Source organism: Typopeltis vanoorti, chromosome 3 (assembly GCF_054136105.1).
Source record: "Typopeltis vanoorti isolate ZY-2024b chromosome 3, IOZ_Tvanoo_1.0, whole genome shotgun sequence".
In the NCBI taxonomy this organism is placed as follows: domain Eukaryota; kingdom Metazoa; phylum Arthropoda; class Arachnida; order Uropygi; family Thelyphonidae; genus Typopeltis; species Typopeltis vanoorti.
The window spans coordinates 78,461,923-78,488,033 of NC_143551.1; the positions used below are offsets into that span (position 1 = coordinate 78,461,923).

General features: G+C 36.2%; 1 protein-coding gene across 1 annotated transcript in view; it reads right to left on the reverse strand.

Annotated features, from left to right (window-relative positions):
* The window catches only part of und (methionyl aminopeptidase und), a 219,942-nt gene that overhangs the window by 80,726 nt on the left and 113,105 nt on the right, over positions 1-26,111 (reverse strand). The window contains exon 7 of the mRNA XM_090415735.1: positions 22,325-22,506. Coding sequence (XP_090271861.1) covers positions 22,325-22,506 — 182 coding nt within the window. The remainder of the gene's footprint in view (positions 1-22,324; positions 22,507-26,111) is intronic.

A 26,111-nucleotide genomic window follows, 5' to 3' on the forward strand; every position in this document is an offset into this window, starting at 1 on the left:
TATTATTAGCTTTGCTCTTTTCTCCAAATTTTCCCAAAACATTTTTGTATGTCTGACAATCACTTCCTACTCTGCTATTTAGATCCCCAAGAAGGACCAACTTTTCCATTGTGTCAGTATCTTCCTCTAGAGTCTAAAAAAATGTCTCCACTTCTACCTTAGTAGAACTTTCTGTGGGACCATAGGCACAAATAAGTCTCATTGTCCAGTTCCCCATTCTGATATTTGCCCCAATCACTCTACTTGAGACTGCCTGCTATTCAAGAAGATGAGCCTCGTATTTTGTGTTGAATACCATGGCTACTCCTTCTTTTCGTTGATTGTCATTGCCTGAATATAACATTTTGTATTTATTGCTCAGAAAGATCTCACCAGTTTGTCTTTTTTGTTTCAGTCACACCTATTGTATCGAGCTGGTACTTATCCAATTCCTCAGCTAGCTCCATTTCTTTGCCATTCAGGCTTCTTATGTTGATAGAGTCCGCGCGGTTAGCCTAGTGGCTTTGCGCTTCGCAACCATATGCCTGGGGAAGGAGTGTCCTAGGTTCGATTCCCGTCTATGACGTGAGGAGCTTAAGGATCTTCCTCAGCCATAGCCAACCCGTCTTGGGCGTGGGCAGCAGGGTTTTTTCCGCCAGTTTATCTGGGGTTTTTCATTCCGCAAGCAGGCAAACTGGCCCCGTGAACCCCACAGGTTACAGTCATAAATACTTATGGCAAGGAAGGCAACGGGAAACCACCTTGCTCATAATCATCTCTCCCTAGAATGGTAGCATATAGCTACCCTCCCGCGGCCGTATAACAGATGGGAACCAGAAGACCAGATGTTGATAGAACCACTCTTGAACTCTGGTGATGTTGAGTTGGGGTGTGTTTTCAGATTTGTTCCAGTAACTGACTTTTTGCTGTTCGCCCTGGTGAAAACAACAGGGGCCTTGTTTAACCGGGTGACGCCCCAGCCGGCATGAAATTTTGTCATGTTGTACCATCATTTTGTATTTTAGTTTAACCAATAAGAATACAATTTGGTCGGCTAAATCCCAAATCGGCAGCCCATCCTCGTTTGTTCAGTATCCAGGTAGATACCCAACAGAGTGCACCATGAGAAGGTGAGGATTGGACATTAGGTCAGAAGCCCTGGTCGGTTCTCCACATTAGACTCTCGTGATTCAAAGATTGCTTTAGCTTTTTTCGGGAAGTTTAAATGCTTTTTTTTCTAGACATTTTAAAGTGAAAAACCGAGTTGGAGCTTCATTTCATTATCTTCTTTGTCTTTTTTTGATTCCTTTCTTTCTTGGTCCTCTAATTCAAGGAGATCATTTGAATCCAATGATCTCCTTGAATTAGAGGAACATCACCTTCTGAAACTTCAGATTTGCAACTGCTGAGATCGCTTGAGTTTCAGATTTCACGTTCTTTGTTGGGTCTTCAAAGCCTTCAAAATCATTATTAAACTGATGACAAAGTTTATGCCAGGCACTCTGAGTTACCTGAATTGCGTCTAAAATGTTGAATCTCTTCCGATACTCCGATAGAAAAGTTTCCATCTTTATCAGTTGCTTCTAATAACATTTCAAAAGTCTCTTTGAGATAAGGTGCGTTAAACGTCACAATAATTTCTATTTTTTCTCTAACGTAATTGCTTTTTCATTGTTTCTTTTGCTCATTTTCTGGTTTTACAATGTTGCTTCTTTTTGACATTGCTGGAAAAGTGAAAGAGTTACAGTTAAAAAGAAAATTACGAATAACACGCTCGTGTTGCCAAGGCTCGTTCTAACTGATCATCACGTCATTCATGTGTGTAATTCTGTACACGTCCCTAATCGTCTTCGCCGTGCACAATTTAAAATAAAAATTCCGATCCAAAAAATTCCTAACATGAGAACTACCTGTACTGTTTTTTATACAGCTAATTTCTTTCTTATTCCATATAAATTTATTCAGCTGACTTCCTACAATATACCAGCTTTACTAATTCTGATGTATATTTCCATATTTAATTTACAAGCTTCGCTAAATATTGTGACCATAATTTAGTTTGTTCTAAAAGTTCATCATTCAAGATACAGTTGATATTTTCAATGTTTCTACCTATTTTCATTGTCTATCTTCTTTTTATTGCTGATTTTCATACCAAATTTATTACAACAGTTATTCAATTTAGTCATTGAATCTTGCAGACTTGCACTGGATTTCTTCAGAAGTACAAGTACCAAGCTAATGATCATTATGGGTGACTTTAATTTTCTAAACATTGATGTTGAAGAGTAATCTCATGATAAGAAAGAACAGGAATTTATTGAATTGTTGCGAGACAACTTTCTCAAGCAGCATGTGAAAGAAGGAACTCGAGATCAAAGAGTGTTGGATTGCTCATAGCATCAGAAGGGATCTGTCAAGAATATGGCTGTTTTACCACCAATTGGTGACTCAATACAAGTAGTATCTATTTGTATTGAAGTTTGGATTAAAACAGACTGCATGCTGAACTACAAAAGTTGGAAATTATGATCAACTTAGAAGAATACTATCTTTGGTCATATGGTATCAGTTACTGAATGGAAAAAATGTCAGCAAAGCATGGAATCTTTTGAAAAAGTGCTTAAATGAGACGGTATCTCAATGTATCCCTAGCGTTCGAAAAATAAATAGGTTGGGAGTGAAATGGATGTGCAGCCTTATTAAGTAACAGATCCAAAAGAAGAAGATGATGTGGAAAGAATATCGTGAGAATAAAATTGAGAGGAGTTATGAAATATATAAAGCTCAGGCCAGAAAAGTAACGAGTATTGTGAAAAAAGCTAAAACGGAGTATGAAGAGAAATTGGCCATCATTATGCCGTAAGCAAAAGAAAGAATGCATGTGGAAGAATAACTTCATTGAATGCAGATGGTACATGAGTGTCGGAAACTGAGGCGATTGTTCAGTTAATGAGTGCTTACTTTGCTAAGATATATCAGGTGTATGCAGCATGGTGCAGAGTGCAACTGGTATGCTGAATGAAGAGTTAGAGGTAGTACATGAAAATGAGGTTGAAGAACTCTTGCATAACCTGGATAAGAATTTGTCAATAGGGACAGATGGAATATCAACCTGTTTGCTAAAGGAATGTCCAGCTGAATTGGCTAGGCCTTTCACACATTTGTATAACTTGAGTCTCAGCTCAGGAATGATACCACAGGAATGGAAGGAATGTATGATAGTTCCATTGCACAAAGGTGGGCAAAAACTGATGTGTCTAACTACCGACCTATTAGTATCTCTAGTGTGGTAGTGAAGATTTTAGAAAAGTTGGTAAGAACTCGTATACAGAAATGGGTAGATAAGCATTCTATACTCGGCAAGGAACAGCATGGGTTTTGTTAAAGTTTGTGATTAATAAAGTTCCTAAAAGGAATTTATTTTGATCACAATTTAACAAGTAGGATCCTTTCAAAAATAAAAGGGGAATATACTTGCATCTAAGTGTGAAGTACAACTGAGAATATTTGTTAACTCACATAAGAAAATTTGTTGTAATATGTTGAAAATAAGATAATTAAATTATAGAATATTGGTCATACGAATTTTTGCATGTAAAGGCTCGTTGTTAAACAATTGAAAAAAAGATTATAAGTTTATGTCAATTCTTAGAAAATTTTGGTAAGCTGATAAAGTTTAATAAATGTGACTCATAGGGTTAGCAAGAAACAAGGTAAGGTCCAAGGTCAACGTTCCTGATTTTGGACATCGCCACAAGTCAGTGACGGGAATTTCGGCAGAAAAACGCCACCCTAACTGGTCACAGAAAGCGTATCCAGACATGGGGGGGATTAATTGCAGAAGGTGCCGGTAGGGTCATGGTATAAAAGGGTTAGGAAACCTCCCCCTCCCCACCACCACCAGGCTCTCTCTCTCTCTCTTGGTTCTCCAGTCTTCGTATGGGTTGGCTTATGTGGTTTTCCTGAGTGACAGTGAGGAGCTCTCTCCTTCCGCCATGACAAGGAACAAAGTAAGCAGGATTTTGGTCTCAATTCCCTATTATAGAAAGGAGTGACGCTGTACAGCTGAGAAGAAGGTAACTACTGCATGTTATATCAACCATGTTCGTGAAAAAACGGGAAAAATCTGTGGAGAAGTAGGTTCCCACATCGTGAATCTCACGACTACAGAATCGCAGATCCATTGTGTTTTCCTTGAAAGAAGCTTGATGTGCCGAAAATCGTGAAGTCCCACCTTGATCCGAAAATTTTAGATATGGTCCACTACAGATTACAGATGAGTAAGAGCAGAGACTAGCATAGAAGATCCTTATCAAATGGTATCATAAAATCTTATACTATTTCAAATCTTAAAGTAGCTGTGATTGTAGTTCAGTTACCGATCAATTGAAAGACTTGAGTGCATTTAAGAATAGAAAGAGAATAAGCTTGTCAGTGTTAACAGAAAAATAATTGTGTGTCTAGAAACTTATGCATATCATCTATATTTTGTCTGAGAGCTGTTTGAAGAATTCAATGTGGTTACTATTGTAGTGATAGGACTGTTTAACCCATATTACTCTTCTGAGTTACTGAGTGTAAACTAATTGTGTTTAATTAAGGTATTGTATCATAATATTGTGCTCAGACAAATGATAAGTTTTAGTCAAATGTTAACATTTGCGAGGATATCCTTTTATCATACGTGTGGAGTCTTTTGTGCCGGCATAATCCCTTCCCACATAGAATTTTATAACCTATCATTTGTGTTTTGCTAGTATTGCTTTGGATTGTTTCAGCTTAGTATTGAATTAGGGGTGCTTAAGGGTCAAAGCTGTATAACTGAGAGGAGACCTCCACATAGACTTTAAAGGAATGCGGAGAACCGACCAGGGCTTCTGACCTAATGTCCAATCCTCATCTTCTCATGGTGCACCCTGTTGGGTATCTACTTTGATACTGAACGAACGAGGATGGGCTGGCAATTTGGGATTTAGCCAACCAAATCGTATTCTTATTGGTTAAACCAAAATAAAAAATGATGGTACAACATGACAAAATTTCATGCCGAGTGGAGCGTCGCCTGGTTAAACAAGGCCCCGGTTGTTTTTGCCAGGGAACCAGGTCGAACAGCGAAAAGTCAGCTACTGGAACAAATCTGAAAACAAACCCCAACTCAACATCACCAGAGTTAAAGATCGGTACTATCAACGTAAGAAGCCTGAATGGCACAGAAATGGAGCTAGCTGAGGAATTAGATAAGTACCAGATCGACATAATACGGGTGACTGAAACAAAAAAGACCAAAACTGGTGAGATCTTTCTGAGCAATAAATACAAAATGTTATATTCAGGCAATGACAATCAAGGAAAAGAAGGAGTAGCCATAGTATTCAACACAAAATGCGAGGCTAATCTTCTTGAATGACAGTCAGTCTCAAGTAGAGTAATGTGGGCAAATATGAGAATGGGGAACTGGACAATGAGACTTATTTGTGCCTATGATCCCACAGAAGGTTCCACTAAGGTAGAAGTGGAGGAATTTTTTGACGCTTTAGAGAAAGCTGCTGACACAATGAAAAAGGAAAAGTTGGTCCTTGTTGGATATCTAAACAGTAGCGTAGGAAATGATTGTGAGACATACAAAAATATTTTGGGAAAATTTAGAGAAAAGAGCAAAGCTAATAATAATGGCAAATACCTGTTGGATTTCTGCTCAGGACATGGACTGGTTATTACTAACACCATGTTCCAACATAAAAATGTGCACAAATTCACATGGAGAGAAGAGGCTAGGAATAAGAAAAGTCTCATTGACTATGTTATTGTTGATAGTGATGTTTTCTCCCTGGTGCAAGACACCAGAGTGTACAGAGGATTTGAAATTGGAAGTGATCACTATTTAGTCTTGAGCAGAATAAAATTGAATTTCATATTGAAAAGAATGACATGTAAGAAAGTTTTAAAGCGAATAAAAGTTGAGCAGCTCTCAGATGTGAACTGTAGTCTAAAATACAGAAAGATTATTGAAAAGAAAATGAAAGAGTTTGAGAACAGGAATCAAACCTTGGAGATTCAGTGGCAAACTCTGAAGAAAACATTGATTGATTCTGCCAGAGAGGCATGTGGTGAGGTTGTCTGCAAGGATAAAAAAATCAAAACTCCCTGTTGGACACAGGAAGTTAAAGAGGCAGTGAAGGAAAAGAAGAAAGCATATCAAAAGTTCCTGGCAAATAAGTCATCTTTTACTCTTACAGAATACAGAGACAAATGTAAGAAAGCTAAACAGTGTGTAAAACTAGATAAACAAAAGTCATGGGAGGACTTTGGCAAGAATATAGAAAATAAATTTCAAGAAGGTGGCAAAATATTCTGGAGGTTGTTGAAGAAGCTTAAATGGAGGAAAGAGTGCTGTAAAAGGAGTTAGAGATGATAAAAGTGACATGAAAACAGGAGAAAAAGATATCCTTGAAGTATGGAGTAATTACTTTGAAAAACTGCTAAATGAAACAAGCAGTGATGACAGCACAGTGAAGAACACTGACCAGACATGCAGTCAGGAATACATATCCATACTTGAAGTAGAAAAAGCCATTGAAGGCTTGAAATGTGGTAAGGCAGCAGGAGTAGATGATATTCGACCAGAAATGCTGAAGAATGGTGGTATAAAAGTCTTACAGTGGCTACACTGCATAGTTCAGAAAGCCTGGACAGAGGGACGAATTCCTGATGATTGGAGTAGAGCTCTCATAGTACCCATATATAAAAAGGGAAATAAAACTGAATGTGAGAATTACAGAGGTATTTCCCTACTGAGTGTTCCTGGCAAGATCTATGCAAGTATACTTGAGAAACGGTTGAGAAGAATTGTGGAAGAAAAGCTTGGTGAAGAACAAGCTAGATTCAGACCAAATAGAGGCTGTCAGGATCAGATCTTCACTGTACGACAAATAGTCGAGAAAGCATGGGAATATAACAAAGATCTGTATTTCAGTTTTGTCGATTTGGAAAAGGCATATGACAGGGGGCCAAGAGAGGAGCTATTCAATACGCTGAAGTTATATGGTGTCAATGGGGCATTATATCAAGCAATACTTAGTCTTTATTTGAGTTGTAAGTCAGCAGTTAGAACTGAAGGAAGTACAGGAAGATGGTTTAATGTTAAATCTGGTGTGAGACAAGGATGTACATTATCCCCTCTGTTATTCATTATCTATATGGATCACATTATGAAAGAAAGTGGTATTAAGCCTGATATCAAAATTAGAGATGTATATGCAGATGATGTTATACTTCTAAATAAATCCGCTACACGTCTGCAAGATTCTCTAACTAAATTGAATAGCTGTTGTAATAGATATGGTATGAAGGTCAACAATAAAAAGACAAAGACAATGAAAAAAGGTAGAATCATTGAAAATGTCAACCGTGTTGTGAATGGAGAACCTGTGGAACTAGTAAAACATTTCAGCTACTTAGGCACGATTTTTACTGAAGATGGTAAATTAAATATAGAAATAGACAACAGAATCAGCAAATCTGGTATGGTGGGAAGTCAATTGAATAAATTCATATGGAATAAGAGAGAAATTAGTCGGAACACTAAATTAGCTGTATACAAGACAGTGTTCAAACCAGTTTTAACTTATGGATCTGAGAGCTGGGTCGGAAGTAAAACACTTGACCAAAGACTAGAGACCGCAGATATGAAAGTCCTGAGAAAGATTAGAGGTGTGAACAGATGGCATCAATGGCAATATCATATTAAAAATGAGGATATTAGGAAATAACTTGACATTGTCAGCATCCAGGAATGCGTCAGCAGAGCTAATCTCAGGTGGTATGGTCACTTAAATAGAATGGGAGAGGAAATATTAGCAAAACAAGTGTTCTCTGCCAGGTTGGCAGGAAAACGACCCAGAGGAAGACCAAGATATAGGTGGATTGATACGGTATAAAGTGCCTTAGACGATAGAAATATAAGATCTAATAATGTTGGAGTCTTGACAAGTAACAGACTGATTTGGAGGAAAATTGTAGATAGGAAGTTAGTAATGATGTAATTTTTTCATGTAGTACTGTCATATCCTGTACACCCCTTGAGGGTACATGGCAGGAATTTGATGATGATGATGATAGTAGTGAATTAAGTTTTAACAATTCTAGTGTACTGTATTGTGCTAATAAACTTTTGCTCATTGAAAACTCAGTTGTCTGAAATTGCCATTCAATGCATCGCCTGTAATAACGCACAAATCTTGCTGCGCAGGAGGGATTAAGTTGTGAGTTCAAGGTCACGACTGCATAATTGTTTCACACCTAAACATATTTAAGAATTTGCTTCACGTTTTGATTTTCTTTCATAAACTAAATGTCCTAAATGGCGCAGCTATAAAATATAAATGTTTTAGGACACTAAGGGAAGCAAGAGCTGGAATACCTTGTATTTGGGTGATATCACGTATAATAAGAAATTTGTTACAAACAAGATAAAAAATAAACTTGTAAGAGTAATTAACAATTATAGGAAGGTAAAAGGGGGACACAACAGTTTACTGAAGGAAGGTCATGTTTTAGCAATTTGCTCATATTCTATAACAATGTTATGGCCGAGTTGGATAAAGGGAATGGATACCCTATGATAATGTTGGATTTTTTTAATGCATTTGATAGGTTACTACACGATAGGATGTTGCGTAAATTGGAGAATATGGGATTGGAATATAATCTATTGACTTGGATCAGGGGATAGCTGACAGACATATATCAAAAAGTGGTATACAGTTGGTGCGTAGACCACCGGTTACCTTAAATCTGGCAGATTTAAGGTAACCGGTGGTCTACCTCAGGGTTCAGTTCTTGGGCCATTATTGTTCAATTAATACATTAATGACATCAAGCGGCATCTATCATCAGATTTGCAATTATTTGCTGATGATGCAAAGATAGGCAGGGCAATCAGGGATGCTACTGATATTCAGCAATTACAAAATGATTTGAATGGACTGAAATCTGGGCAAATGAAATGGCTATCGGTTTAATGTTATTAAATGTAAAGTTATGCACTTTGGCGTGATTAGAGTTCCAGCAGCATATTATATTAGCGGGGTTATGCTACAAGATCCCTTGCCTCTTCAGTTTCTTGTAGCATAACCTCGCTTCAGTTTCTCGTAGCGGGGTTATGCTACAAGAAACTGAAGAGGCAAGGGATCTTGGTGTAATGATGTATAAGAATTTAAAGTTCAAAGTTCACATAGCAAGAGTTGTAAATACAACTCAGAGGATAATTGCTATGTTAAAGCGAACCTTGACATGTAAGGACGATATCATATAAAACCCATTTAAAAGTTTATATACCTCTATCATATCACCCCCTCTTGCATAAATCTTACCAGAAACACTAAGGTAGGGAAATATGTCGGTAATTCTGGCCTGGTTGGCAGAGTGGTTAGCATATCCACTTTCCAGCCAAAAGGCTGCAGGCTCAACTCTGGCCATGGGGCAAGAATGTTTCTGATTGGCAGTGAAAATACTAATGGTGGTGGCAGGTGGTAGATGGCGTTGGTATAGTTGCGGCTCATCATAGTTGGTGGAGTGAGTGCTGGATACAGAGTTGTAGAGTAGGTGCCCTCCCTCAATGAGTCTTTGGACTCCCTAGAGGTGTCACATAATAATAATTCTTACATAAAGTTTTATTTCTGTTTTTATAGATGGGTACTATGAGAGCTTCGCTTGAATCCTCTTCAGTTCGATTCTCTGACCAGGCTTCTGAATTATGCAATGCAGAACTGTAAATCTTTTATACTTCCATATTTGAGTATTCATGGCTCTATTTCATCTATTCCAGCTGCCTTTCCACATTTCAGGTTTTTCATGACTTTTTCTACTTCAAATATGGATATGTATTCCTGACTGCATTCCTGTTGGGAGTTTTCTACCTTAATCCATGTAAATAGAAAGTCTGATAGTACATCAGGTTTGGACATCTTTCATCAAATATCTGGTATATGCAGTTCCCAGACACTACACATTACATCATTATAGAATGTAAATCGTGTGCTTGTATAATGTTGCATGTACATGATGTTAGTCTATTTCAAATATTCTGTATTGCTGTTACTGTTAACTTACTTGTAAGTGTTCAAATAGTTTACATGTGGAATATTTACTAGATATAAACTTTCAACAAGTTCCCCCATCAAAAGAAGTCCCCAAGGCAAGATGTTATATTAGTTGCCAGTGAATAACTTTATGGACAGCATGAGAGGCATTGTGTTAGCTGGAACGACCTCTTAGGGAATTCCGAGATTCCATATACAACTACTGATATGATAGCACCATATAACAGCGCATCCCATACAAGGTCATGTTAGTGCACACGCACACACAGAAAGTACTCTGACATACTCTTCTTGTGATAAAGAGTATGTGCCTACATCAAAAAAAGATTACCATATCTCAAAAACAGTGCAAGCCTTATTAGTGCACAGCTGTCAGTTTAGTCAATTTATTTATGATAATGAACTTTTTTTTTTTGCTAGTCTATAATAATATAAAAAAAGTGTTAAAACCTAAGTAGATCCTCCTTGCCCAGCCCACTGAAATCTTGTCACTTTCATGTCAAGAGTCTCATAAGAACTTATACACACATGCTTCTAATTTGATCATGGCAGTTAACTTACAGGAGATTAATAAATATTATTTTACCATCCTCAATATATCTCAGCTTAATCCTTAACAGTGGCATAAAGATGAGGACGAAAGTTATACAACCAATATCTCAAAGTATCTGGACAATGATATCTTTAAACATCAACTATGTTAGGTACCACACTATACATACTTAAGTAATCTGTCTTTGGTATACACATCAATGTATACCAAAGGAAGTAAAGTGAGCCATTTACCAAAGTAGAAGGTTGGCTGCAACTTAGAAATGCACTTTACTAACATTTAATAATTAGTAATGTCATTAATGTTGCTGCTGTTATGGTATTTTGCTTGAGGGAAGTTGGCATTCTCAACAACTAAAAAAATAACATGAATATATATTGCAGCTACTCACATATCGCCAAAGTAGCCACTTCTAAATTCTTCTGCTTCCTCAGGCTTAACATGCTTTTTTTTTTTTTATTTAGATGAAGTGGTTAAAACAATTGAGCAATAACTGGTTGAAATCAGCTGAATGATGCAATCTGAAATAATGACTGGTATTTTACATTCTTTTTCCTATTTTACAATCCTATTCTCCATTTTAACTAACACAAATGTGGTTAGAAACCACCATTTATTTAACTGACATGTTAAATAAACAGTGAGTTAAATATGTACTCATAACTGTCAAGAGTTTGCACATCAATGTATACCATAGGTGGCCAACAGCAGGCCGCATGCAGCCCCGTAACGTAATTTTGTGCGGCCTGCGGCAGGATAAAAACTATATTAAATTATATGTATTATCAATTTAGCTATTAATTTCAACCGCAGATTTTCTGATTGATATACTAGTTATATTCATTATTTCTGATGACAGAAACAATTTATATTCTCAACACGGAATCAAAACTGCTTTAAAAAGATTACTCAATTTATAAAATCTACTGCTTCTCTGTGAGAGTTTGTAGTAGTGGTAGATTTCTATGCGCTCCAGAGTAACGCATCATTGAAAGTCACATGCTCTGCTCTGCTCTGGTTACAGTGATCAGTTTCAGAGACTCGGTTTCACAGTTAACAGTGTTATTGTTGCAGTTTGCAATCTCCCCCTGGTCAGTTACTTCAGCCTTTGTGTACTATGAGTAAGAAATGTAATATCTACGAAGAAAACAGGTCATTTCAGGAGAAATGGGGAAAAGAATTTCTGTTTATAAACAATAACGACAACACACCACAGTGCCTTGTGTGTTTGCAAGTATTGTCTGTGCACAAGGAATATAACCTAAAATGCCACTATATACAGCATCATGCTGCTAAATGGGGTGCTTAAGGGTCAAAGCTGTATAACTGAGAGGAGACCTCCACATAGCCTTTAAAGGAATGCGGAGAACCGACCAGGGCTTCTGACCTAATGTCCAATCCTCACCTTCTCGTGGTGCACCCTGTTGGGTATCTACTTTGATACTGAACGAACGAGGATGGGCTGTCAATTTGGGATTTAGCCGACCAAATTGTATTCTTATTGGTTAAACCAAAATAAAAAATGATGGTACAACATGACAAAATTTCATGCCGGCTGGGGCGTCGCCCGGTTAAACAAGGCCCCCGTTGTTTTCGCCAGGGAACCAGGGCGAACAGCGAAAAGTCAGCTACTGGAACAAATCTGAAAACAAACCCCAACTCAACATCACCAGAGTTAAAGATCGGTACTATCAACGTAAGAAGCCTGAATGGCAAAGAAATGGAGCTAGCTGAGGAATTAGATAAGTACCAGATCGACATAATAGGGGTGACTGAAACAAAAAAGACCAAAACTGGTGAGATCTTTCTGAGCAATAAATACAAAATGTTATATTCAGGCAATAACAATCAAGGAAAAGAAGGAGTAGCCATAGTATTCAACACAAAATACGAGGCTAATCTTCTTGAATGGCAGTCAGTCTCAAGTAGAGTAATGTGGGCAAATATGAGAATGGGGAACTGGACAATGAGACTTATTTGTGCCTATGGTCCCACAGAAGGTTCTACTAAGGTAGAAGCGGAGGAATTTTTTGAGGCTTTAGAAAAAGCAACTGACACAATGAAAAATGAAAAGTTGGTCCTTGTTGGGGATCTAAATAGTAGAGTAGGAAATGATTGTGAGACATACAAAAATATTTTGGGAAAATTTGGAGAAAAGAGCAAATATCTAATAATAATGGCAAATATCTGTTGGATTTCTGCTCAGGACATGGACTGGTTATTACTAACACCATGTTCCAACATAAAAATGTGCACAAATTCACATGGAGAGAAGAGGCTAGGAATAAGAAAAGTCTCATTGACTATGTTATTGTTGATAGTGATGTTTTCTCCCTGGTGCAGGACACCAGAGTGTACAGAGGATTTGAAATTGGAAGTGATCACTATTTAGTCTTGAGCAGGATAAAATTGAATTTCATATTGAAAAGAATGACATGTAAGAAAGTTTTAAAGCGAATAAAAGTTGAGCAGCTCTCAGATGTGAACTGTAGTCTAAAATACAGAAAGATTATTGAAAAGAAAATGAAAGAGTTTGAGAACAGGAATCAAACCTTGGAGATTCAGTGGCAAACTCTGAAGGAAACATTGATTGATTCTGCCAGAGAGGCATGTGGTGAGGTTGTGTGCAAAGATAAAAAAATCAGAACTCCCTGGTGGACACAGGAAGTTAAAGAGGCAGTGAAGGAAAAGAAGAAAGCATATCAAAAGTTCCTGGCAAATAAGTCAGCTTTTACTCTTACAGAATACAGAGACAAATGTAAGAAAGCTAAACAGTGTGTAAAACTAGCTAAACAAAAGTCATGGGAGGACTTTGGCAAGAATATAGAAAATAAATATCAAGAAGGTGGCAAAATATTCTGGAGGTTGTTGAAGAAGCTTAGGAATGGAGGAAAGAGTGCTGTAAAAGGAATTAGAGATGATAAAGGTGAAATGAAAACAGGAGAAAAAGATATCCTTGAAGTATGGAGTAATTACTTTGAAAAAACTGCTAAATGAAACAAGCAGTGATGACAGCACAGTGATAAAAAACACTGACCAGGCATGCAGTCAGGAATACATATCCATACTTGAAGTAGAAAAAGCCATCAAAGGCTTGAAATGTGGAAAGGCAGCAGGAGTAGATGATATTCGATCAGAAATGCTGAAGTATGGTGGTATAAGAGTCTTACAGTGGCTGCACTGCATAGTTCAGAAAGCCTGGACAGAGGGACGAATTCCCGATGATTGGAGTAGAGCTCTCATAGTACCCATATATAAAAAGGGAAATAAAACTGAATATGAGAATTACAGAGATATTTCCCTACTGAGTGTTCCTGGCAAGATCTATGCAAGTATACTTGAGAAACGGTTGAGAAGAATTGTGGAAGAAAAGCTTGGTGAAGAACAAGCTGGATTCAGGCCAAATAGAGGCTGTCAGGATCAGATCTTCACTTTACGACAAATAGTCGAGAAAGCATGGGAATATAACAAAGATCTGTATTTAAGTTTTGTCGATTTGGAAAAGGCATATGACAAGGTGCCAAGAGAGAAGCTATTCAATACGCTGCAGTTATATGGTGTCAATGGGGCATTATATCAAGCAATACTTAGTCTTTATTTGAGTTGTGAGTCAGCAGTTAGAATTGAAGGAAGTACAGGAAGATGGTTTAATGTTAAATCTGGTGTGAGACAAGGATGTACATTATCCCCTCTGTTATTCATTATCTATATGGATCACATTATGAAGGAAAGTGGTATTAAACATGATATCAAAATTGGAGATGTTAATGTCAGCTCTTTGCTTTATGCGGATGATGTTATACTTCTAAATAAATCCGCTACAAGTCTGCAAGATTCTCTGACTAAATTGAATAGCTGTTGTAATAGATATGGTATGAAGGTCAGCAATAAAAAGACAAAGACAATGAAAATAGGCAGAATCATTGAAAATGTCAACTGTGTTGTGAATGGAGAACCTGTGGAACAAGTAAAACATTTCAGCTACTTAGGCACAATTTTTACTGAATATGGTAAACTAAATATAGAAATAGACAACAGAATCAGCAAAGCTGGTATCGTGGGAAGTCAATTGAATAAATTCATATGGAATAAGAAAGAAATTAGTTGGAACACTAAATTAGCTGTATACAAGACTGTGTTCAAACCAATTTTAACTTATGGATCTGAGAGCTGGGTCAGAAGTAAAACACTTGACCAAAGACTAGAGACCGCAGATATGAGAGTCCTGAGAAAGATTAGAGGCATGAACAGATGGCATCAATGGCAATATCATATTAAAAATGAGGATATTAGGAAAGAACTTGACATTGTCAGCATCCAGGAATGCGTTAGCAGAGCTAATCTCAGATGGTATGGTCACTTAAATAGAATGGGAGAGGAAAGATTAGCAAAACAAGTGTTCTCTGCCAGGTTGGCAGGAAAACGACCCAGAGGAAGACCAAGATATAGGTGGATTGATACGGTACAAAGTGCCTTAGACGATAGAAATATAAGATCTGATAATGTTGGAGTCTTGACAAGTAACAGACTGATTTGGAGGAAAATTGTAGATAGGAAGTTAGTAATGATGTAATTTTTTCATGTAGTACTGTCATATCCTGTACACCCCTTGAGGGTACATGGCAGGAATTTGATGATGATGATGATGATGCTGCTAAATACCATGAATACGCAAGTATGTGCTAAAATTGTATGTAATTTGAAGAGAAAGGTTAGTGTTCAGAAATCTATTTTTACTAAACCAACATCAATACAAAAAAAGCTCACTCTTGCCACTTTGTAAGCGCAAAGATAGCAAAAGCAAAAAAAAAAATCATTATTTGATGGTGAATTTGTAAAACACTGTTCTGTGAAAATGGCACGTGCATTTGGGGAAGATAAAATTGCCAGTGAGTAATTTGAAAGCGCCCCACTATCAAAACAAACTGTAACAAAAAGAGTAGAGGAAATAGGTTTTCACATATTAAATAAATTAAAAAGTGTTATTACAGATTCAGTTACTTCTCATTGGCTCTGGATGAATAAACTGACATAACAGATACAGCTCAACATCTAATTTTCATTCGAACTGTTTCCAAAGACTTTGTTATTAATGAAGAGCTACTAGCATTACAGTCATTGCATAACACAGCCAAAGGTCAAGACATTTATGATGCAGTTATGAAGGTTGTAAATGGTACTGGTGACATCAACGATCTCAAGCTATTGTGACAGATCAATGCCAAATCAATGCGTGGTGCTCAAAGAAGCTTAGTTGGCTTACTAAGGAAGGCTGGAATCAATTGCCTTGTATTGCACTGCATTATACATCAGGAGGCTCTGTGTGGTAAAATGGAGATAGAGGATGTTATGAAAACTGTAATGAAGTGTGTGAATCTAATTAAGGGCGGAAGTCAGGCCTTGACACACCACAAGTTTCTTTCTTTTCTAACAGAAATGGAGGCAGAATATTACGATTTAGTGTTGTACACAGAAATACTTTGGCTAAGCAGAGGGGATTGTTTGAAACAGTTTTTTGCTTTGAGAAAGGAAATAAAACATTTTTAGAGGAACACGAGAACAAATAAAGAACTAATCATAAAACTATGATGGCGCCAAATCAATGCGTGGTACTCAAACAAGCTTAGTTGGCTTACTAAGGAAGGCTGGAATCAATTGCCCTGTATATTGCACTGCATTATACATCAGGAGGCTCTGTGTGGTAAAATGGAGATAGAGGATGTTATGAAAACTGTAATGAAGTGTGTGAATCTAATTAAGGGCGGAAATTAGGCCTTGACACACCACAAGTTTCTTTCTTTTCTAACAGAAATGGAGGCAGAATATTACGATTTAGTGTTGTACACAGAAATACTTTGGCTAAGCAGAGGGAATTGTTTGAAACGGTTTTTTGCTTTGAGAAAGGAAATAAAACAGTTTTTAGAGGAACACGAGAACAAAGAACTAATCATAAAACTATGTGATCTTCAGCGTACTCGCCTTTCTAACAGGCATCACATGCCACATGAATGAACTCAACGTGAAGTTACAGGGACACAATTCAGTAAGCGATTTTCTAACTTCAGTGACATGCGGCCACAACGGACATTATTTAACAATAAATAATTAAATTGGAGTTGTGTAACCTTCAAAGTGACCCCTTTTTCCAGTCAAGGGTGGAGATAGGCATTGACTTTTGGAAACTGGTACCAAGGGGAAAAACATCCTGCATCGAGTGATTTCAGCTTGTGAATTGCATCAATGTTTAGAAGTACATACATATGTGAATGCACTTTCTCAACTATGAGGGCAGTTAAATCGTCACAAAGAAGCCAACTAACTGATGACCACCTTCAGGTTATCAGTTAGTTGTTAGTTGGCACCAGTTATGAATATCGTCATCATCGTTGAAAATCAACTTTGAAGAACTTGTTGCCGCACATGAATGCCAACAGTGTTCTCATTAAGTTGTGATACATGTAAAAAAACCAGGAATATGTAATTAAATTTAATTTAACAACTTATATTTAAATCAATCAAGTATTTCATATTGTTCTTCCAGTAGTAAAATGATTTAGCAAATATAGTAATTCAATACATGTAACTATTGCCTTGAAAAAAATGCAGTTTATTTTTATTCAAGTTCTGTTTAAAAGTGTGCGGCCCGTGACACTACCACTCATCATATATTGGCCCTCGTATAGAATGAAGTTGCCGATGCCTGATTACAATACAAGGCATTATTTTTAATGTGACTCTTTTTTATGAAGTAGGTTAAAACCGTTGAATGATGCAACCAGCAGTAATCTTATTCTCCATTTTTAACTCAACTGTGTGTGTGTGTGTGTGTGTGGAAACCGTCAAGGAACTGAACTAATATGTTAAATAAACAATAAGTTTAATATGTACTTACAACTGCCAAGAGTTCATGCATCAGTGTTTTCTGATATTCTCAGCTTCTTAATTCCACCTCATCATATCTGGTTAGTAAGGTGGATGAAGCTTCTACTCGACAACCAACAGGGCTATTAGTTTGAATTGCACTGTAGGCATATATGTTTGTGAATGTCATTCAGCTGCAGACGAATTTCAGCACTCTTATATCAGGTTTCCAGCAAACAGTGTCTTCAAAATGTTCTGTACTAGAGTAGTTCCTATATCTAACTTTAGCCCACCCACTGTACTAATGCACTATAAGTTTGAAACCTTTTATGGGTGAGATTCACATCATTTTTTTTTCTATTAAATTTTCTAGCTACAGAAACTCAACAGTTTAATTTTAAACACTTTCAGTTTATTTTTTCTTCTAAATAAATTTAAAATTTTGCAAAATATCCTAAATACATTTGAGTAAGTTTTGTTGAAAACACACACACACACACACACACACACACAGGTAACCCTCATATAACGCGGATGTTAGGTTCCACAAAAATGCTGCGTTATGCGAGACTCAGGTCACATAGAAACAGTAGGGTTAGGTTCTGAAATCGTTTTTTTAAAGATTATATAAACAATGACATATCCAACAAAAAAGATTTTTATTTAATTCAGGTAATTCATGTAAGTTAAGGAAACAAATACATAGTATAAAATTATAAAAAATTATAAATTGTACATAAACTTCATTGCACATAATACATAAATGTTTAGGCAAAATAAAATAAAGTGTATATTTTTATCGTCATTCATCACTCTCTTCAAAACTGACATTTCGTAGATGTTCTTTATTTACGAGTGGCCGGACGTCGTCATCACTTGAAAACTCTTGGACATCATTTGTATAATTCTCATTGCATACTTTGGTTGGTTTAGTTATGAAGAAGTCAGTAATAAGATCTTGCTTACCACTATGCTGCAATTTTTTTTTTATCAAGTTCATAATACGGAGCTAAACAAATATCCAATTGTCTCGTGAATTTTCTGGAGTGCTCCATTGGGAGATGATTATCCATAAAATAACTTTCTTGCCAAGTCCAATCCTACTGCTAATTTCTTTAAACTGAATTCTTTAACGGATTCATCACAATCAGAATCTTCGACAGAACTTTCCCCGCTATTTGGTTCGACGTCATCTATTAATTGTACCAGCTCCTCCTCATTTAAATCTATTTTTCCATCAATTAATTCACTAATTTCGTTTTCAACCATATCGCAAAAGTGTTCTAAATGGCCATTACCATAAAAATATTTTTTTTTTACATAAAGAAAGCATTACATATTGTATGTAACTCACCAAAAAATAAAGTGCTCAGCTTGAGATTAACACACTCATAATTTTTAATGCGCTTTCCTGGCAGAAAACAAAGAAAATTTTAACAATAAATACTTTACACGGTAAACAGTTGACGTACATGCATGCTAAAAGGTATTTCCCCTAATATAAATTTGCTATTTATAATTACATGCGCGATACAGGCAGAAGCAAATTTAACGAAGATAAAATTTGATTTTTAATTCGCGTTGAAAAATATATGAAAAGATAAAGGGTTACTACAGTTTGTAGACTGCCTTATATCGAAACCGCGTTGTATAAGTACTGCGTTCAACAAGGGTTACTATAATTTGTAGACTGAGTTGTATAAGAACTGCGTTATACAAGGATTACCTGTGTGTGAGTGTGTGTGTGTGTGTGTGTGTGTGTGTGTGTGTGTGTAGGCTTACCATACGTCCCAGTTTAATGGTCCTGGCCAGTTTGTCATTTTGTCCCAGTTATTTGGTAAAAATTTACAAGTGCAGAATATACACGCAGTTCAAAAAGTGCAGCCTTGGAAAATGGTGATTAGGCAACACGAATACCCCACTTTGACTCTGGCCTGTACACTGTGTCACAAGTCACTGTTGAGCATGCGCAATCTTAGTTGAGTGATAGGAGTGATGTTAGCTTGCTCCACCTTTGCAACGAGTTGCTAGTGTTGTACCGCCTTACCCCAGTCCTGAAGATACTTTCAGGCGCAAACTCTGTTTGCTCACACTTGGATAAAGGATTAAACTAAATTTATTAGTCTAACCAAGTGAAAAATAAACTTTCAACATCGTTCTCTAAATCCAGAGTAATTGAATAAAAAAGGTGGCACACCTTTTGGCAACTCCTATAGATAGAGATGACCTTACTATTGCTTCTGCCTGGTATCTCCATGTCTGGGTCTGGCTCCCACTGGGGGTCGAAACTAGTCTGGGTAGTGGTCCTCCCCTTAATGCATAACATTATACATATCCACAAGGAGATGTGTTTTGCATTATGGGAGATACTGGGATAGGAGTGATGTTAGCTTGCTCCACCTTTGCAATGAGTTCCCGGTGTTGTACTACCTTACCCCAGTCCTGAAGATACTTTCAGACGCAAACTCTGTTTGCTCACACTTGGATAAAGAATTAAACTAAATTTATTATTAGTTGAGTTTAGATTGCGAGTCGGTGTTTCTTGTCAGCGTGTTTGTGATTTTTTTTACTTCATTAAATTAATTTAACCCCAAAATGCCAAAAAGAAAAGGTAATCCTTTTTTAATTACAGATGAATTAAAAAAGGATTATCTGTTTTTGAAAAAAAGTTTGTGGTCATATTGACTAAGTGAAATGTGAACAGTGCTCTTCAGAATTTTCTGTGGCTCATGGTGGGCGTTCGGACATAAAAAAATCACTTGACATGTGCAAAACATAAGGCTAGTCTAGCAGCGGCAGGAACTTCCTCAAAGATACTGTCATATTTTACAGGTGCCGATCCAAGTGACAAAGAATTTTTAATAGCTACTAAAGAAGCAACTTTTGTATTTCATGTTGCTATTCACAATCTCAGCTTTAAGTCTTCCAATTGTTCATCTAAATTGATATCAAAGCTTTTTGAAACAAAGTTTAGACTGGGTAGAACAAAATGTGATGCTGTCATTGTTAATGTGATTGAGCCACTGTTGTTTCAGCAACTTTGTGAAGATTTAAACAAAACAGATTTTGTGACGATATCAATCGAGTCTTCCAAAAGGAAAGAAATTAAAACCGTGCCATGTGTTGTGCAGTATTTTGCACCAGATTGTGGAGTAAAAGTTAAACTTTTAGACTTTCAATCAGTTCCTGGTGAAACTGCAGAAATACTGACAAACCATTTAATGTCAGTTATGAAACTCATAATATAACAAAAAAAATTATTGGATTTTGTGGAGATAACTGATAAGAGATACCAACTTTAGGGGTGTAAAACGGAAAGGAGAAAACAATATTTACAGTCGATTGAAGAAGGAACTAGGAAGAAACATTGTGGGCATTGGTTGCGGTGCTCACATCATTCACAACTGTCTTCAAACTGCAGTTGATGTTCTACCTATTGAAATAGAAGCTTTAGTAGTCAAAATTTTTAAATATTTCCACATTTATACGGTTCAAGTCACTCAACTAAAAGCGTTCTATGAATTTGTAGATGTAGAGTATAAAAAGGTTCTTCAACATGGCAACACCCGTTTTCTTTTGCTACTTCCAGCTATTGACAGAATACTTGAAATCTATGAGGGACTGAAATCATATTTTATTTCACAAGAACACTGTCCGGTGATGATAAAACAGTTCTTTGATAATGATTGTGGTGAAATGTATTTGTGGTTTGTGCATGGGCAACTCAAATTGTTTAACAAATCTATCTTGATTATGGAAAGTACAAAAGTGAGTGCAACAGATATTGTCATTGAACTTAGAAAATTAAAAACACATCTTGAGGAAAGGCGTGATAATAAATTTATACCTCAAGAAGCAAAAAAAGCTTTTTAGAATACTGGAAAATAATGGAAGTATTAATACAATACTACAAGAGTTTACAAAATTTTATGACTGATGTCTTTCTTACATTGAGCTTTGGGAAAACAGTTTTGGTGGAGCAGAATCTTTTACTTGGATAAACAACAATGAATTAACTTGGTCAGAAATTGAAGCTTTAGGTGAAAAAATTAATGAAACTCTTGCAAATAATGCAATAAACAGATGAACTGTTTGATGAAATGGTGATTGCAGAAGCTTTTTGGTCGACAAACTATGACATTTTGAAAAATACAAGTTGCAAAGAAAAATGGATACAACTATTCAGTCATTTCAAAGAAAAGAACATTTCATTGCCCAATCTTGTCCAAATTATAGAATACATTTTCAGCCTGCCAGGCACATCTTCACCTGTTGAAAGGATATTCTCAATAATGAATAACATATGGTCTGAAGAAAGAGGTAGAATGGCTGAATCAACAGTAAAAGCTGTATTGTGATGCAAACTTAATAGTGAACTAAATTGTAGTGAATTTTTCAACACGATTAAAAATAAAGAATTTTTAAACAAAGTTCACGCTAGTGATAAATATTAATAACGTTTTAATAAGTTATGTTCAGTTAAGAGTAATTAAAAATTATTACTACGAAATGTTGTTTTTTGTTAACCACTCCGTTATTTAGCATTTTGAATCATAAGTACTTAGCGTAGAAGGCGTTACTTTCTGTTTTGAGCAAACTCCCCAAAATGTCCCAGTTTGATAAAAAAAATGTTATGGTAAGTTTATATATATATATATATACACACACACACATTTTGACATTTTTAATGAATTTACTCTCTCCTTTCAACTAAAATAAATCTATCTGTATGGTGAACATTTTCCTTATATAAGCCTATGTAAGGTTTTGTATAGTATACAAATAATTTACAAATAGCAAAAAACAAAATTAAAAAATAAAAACTTACCATTAATATGAGTTCCAAAATCAATTTTACATACATCATCCACCTGCAAAGTCATTGGATCTCCAGCATTTGGGGTATAATGAGCTGCACAGTTATTAAGGGAGCAACCAGTTGGAAATGCTAATCCAGCTTGGAGTCCATTTTCACCAATTAGTGTCCGTGCTACTTTTTCTAGTTCCTCACTGAAAATGTATGCCATTAGTTTTTTTTAACATGTATTACAGTTTGAAAGACTAAAAATGATTATTAAAAAAATGACTAGTTTTGCCAGATAAGAAAAGCAATGTCTGTGGCAGTGGGATAAGGAATTTGGTGGATGAATCAACTCAGATCTGAATTAGTCAGGTTTTAAGAGCTCCTTGAATTAGTTATCATACAAGTTCAATAATGGACGAGATACATCAGGAAGAGAATAAAGACAATGAATTGTTCATTATTATCAAATTCCTAACAAAGAAAACCTATTTTGCTAACCTTTCCTCTTCCATTCTGCTTAAGTGATCATATCACTTCAGATTAGTTCTGCTAACACAGTCCTGAATGCTAACAATGTCAAGTTCTTTCCTAATTTCCTTGTTTTTAATATGATATTGTCATTGATGCCATCTGTTCATGCCCCTAATCTTTCTCAGAACTTTCATGTCTGTGGTTTCCAGTCTTTGGTCAAATGTTTTATTTCTAACCCAACTCCGAGATCCATAAGTTAAAATTGGTTCAAACACCATCTTGTATACAGTTTTATGTGCTTTGACTAATTTCTCTCTTATTCCATATAAATTTATTCGGGTTACTTCCTACCATACCAGCTTTGCTAATCTTTTTGTCTATTTCTATATTTAATTTGTCATCTTCACTAAAAATTGTGCCTAGGGAACTGAAACGTTTTACTGGTTCTATAGATTATCCATTCAGGATGGAATTTATATTTCAGTGTCTTTGCAAAAATTGGCATTAACAAGACATGGCTATAATTTTATAGAAAGTAAATGTGACAAATACAACATATTCACGAAAGATGTAGAAAAGGTGTGTGTGTGTGGGGGGGGGTTGCTAATGACTGAAGAATAATTAAAACAGTTATATGAGTAATACAGCAATGAATTTGATCTTGTTTGGTGTGAGGTAGGGACTGCTGCATAGAGAGAACAAATCATATGGATACAAGACGACTATCATTATGGGGGTGATCTCAACTATGAGGTACAGGGTAGAGGGAGGAGAAAGCATGCCAGATGAGGGAAAGAGGATTTATAGTTACTGAGGGATAAATAACCTAAGTAGCACATGAGGGAAGGGAGTTATGGAGTAAGAATGCTGAATCTAGTAATAGTATTGAGAATCTGTATATAAATCGAATTAACTGTTTTGTCTCTTCAAATGGAGAGTGATCATCAAGCAATTTTAACTTGGGGAGGTGGCAAATTGTGTGATAGCTTTGAATAAAAAAGCTGTGCACGGAGTCGTAAGGCAGGTTGATTATGAAAGACTGAGAAAACAGCTAAAAGAAATAACTTGAAAGAAAAATTGCATGGTCAAAGGAATCACCAGCACATGGAAAGTAGTCAAAGCCAGCAAAAGGTTGGTCGATTGGTAGAGCCTCTGCTACTAATGGCTCAAGCAAAAAGTTAAGTAAGTTTGAGCGCAGTTAGTAGTTGGGAGGTATAATCGTTCGATGCTGTTGGCACACTCTCCCTCAATGAGTCTTTGAACTCCCTGGAGGTGTCACATAATAATATCTAAAGGCAGCTTTAACTAACTGACTCACGAGTCAGGGAAATAAATCATATGAGAGATAAATGGATGAATAAGATTAAAGCAAGAGCTGCATAAAAAAGCAGGTTAGGAGAGTGGCAGCCATGGCAAGGAAGTCCAAATCAGACTATGGAAAGCAGTTACCTTTAAGGGCAAATGGAAATCTAAGATAATATACAATAAGTAAAATGAAAAGACAACAGAAGAATAACAAGCAAGAAAGGATTAAAATAGTCAAGGATGTGTGGGGGTGACATTTAGGTCTGTGGGAGGGGTGTAATATCAGCAAAGATAGAGAGGAATGGATGAGAGGAGATGTAAATGAGTCATATCTGAAAAGTGGGGTTAGTGGGACTTATTATAGAGACAGAAATGAGCTAGTATGTATGTTTACAAATGCTAGAAGTATTCAAAACAAGGGTAATGAAATTGTAGTGTTCATTCACACCAAAATTATTCATATAAGTGACACAACAAGGATAACATTCTGACAGAAATAGAGATGGAGAGGACATGTAGCCTTTCATGAAGACAGACAAAGCAAAAGGTTGGAGGAGTGTTATTGATGATGACAGAGGAATTGTGCCCATCTAGAGTGACAAGGAGCAAGGAGCAAACAATGACAGTGGTTTTGAAGCAGTATGGTGTGAAATAGAGGTGAACAGGATGAAATGTTTAGTAGGGGTGTTGCTATAGACTTGGTAATGTGGAAGGCAGTGAGAAGGAAATGCTTAGACAAATTGGTCTGGCTAATAAGAAAATTGTGATCATTATGGGCGATTTCAATTATGATAATACAGACCAGAATGAAGAGAGTGCATCAGGAACCAAAGAGAATGAATTTCTTGAGTTGGATTGAGTGTCTTGGGTTTGATATCTAATCAAAAGTTATTGTCGTAAATTGAAGTGTCACATCTTCCACCAGTTGGTGAAACTGACCATGAGGTTATCACTTGGGTGGTGGCAAACTATATCAGGACTTTTGTGAGAAAGGGTTATATATTCAGGAGTGTTTGATTTCACAACCAAAAGAAAACACATTTCTTTCGGTTGTAGTTCATCGTGTTTGATTAGGAAGAGATAAAAAGGAAGTGGAGCATACAGTGAGAGGTGACAGACTTGCAAACATACTACCTACACAGAGAAGTAGTATGTTTGCAAGTCTGTCACCTCTCACTGCATGCTCCACTTCCTTTTTATCTCTTCCTAATCAAACACGATGAACTACAACCAAAAGAAATGTGTTTTTACTTAGTTATTGGCAGTTATTTCTAATTGTTTATATATCTCACCTTACCTTTAGGTATTATGCTCAATGGTCAGTCACACTCAAGAAACTTGGGCTTTATAGAAACCTAATTAAGGCTACAATAGGACAATTAATCCTGTCTGCATAGCTTTCTATGTCTGCATGTATTACATATTCCCTGGCTGATATCTGTCTCACAGGTTAAAAAAAAAAAATTCTACCACCTAAACATGAAAAGCTCTTATAAAAATTGTACACATCTTAGATGAGATTCAAACTCAGATTTTCAACAAACAAAAATTATTACCAACTGAGCTATATGTTTTGTATGGCAAATTTGAAAACATTAATATGTATATAGGAATGTCATGAGATAAAAATTCTAGTGTCTACCAGAGATATGTTGGTACTAAGAGAAGGAACACTGAAATTAACTAGGTTTCAGTGGAAGTTTTAAATTCCCAATTTTTAGAAATGAAATTAGAGGAATTTAACATATGATCTAAAAAGAGAGACTATAAGATCAGAAAAATATACATAAATATTAACATGTAAACCATAACTTCAATGCAGCAATAAAACTTGTCACCAGGAAGATTAAAATAAGAGGCTACCAATTCATTTTGAATGCTGAATTAATTTATAATGGAACTGTTGTAATGCATAATCACAGGAAAGAAGTCGATAGCACAGAATTTTCTTTAGACTATTTCATTTAGTTAACCTCTTATTTCTTTTCTCCAGGAAAGGGGAAAAGAAATAAGATATTATTAATACAATTAATTT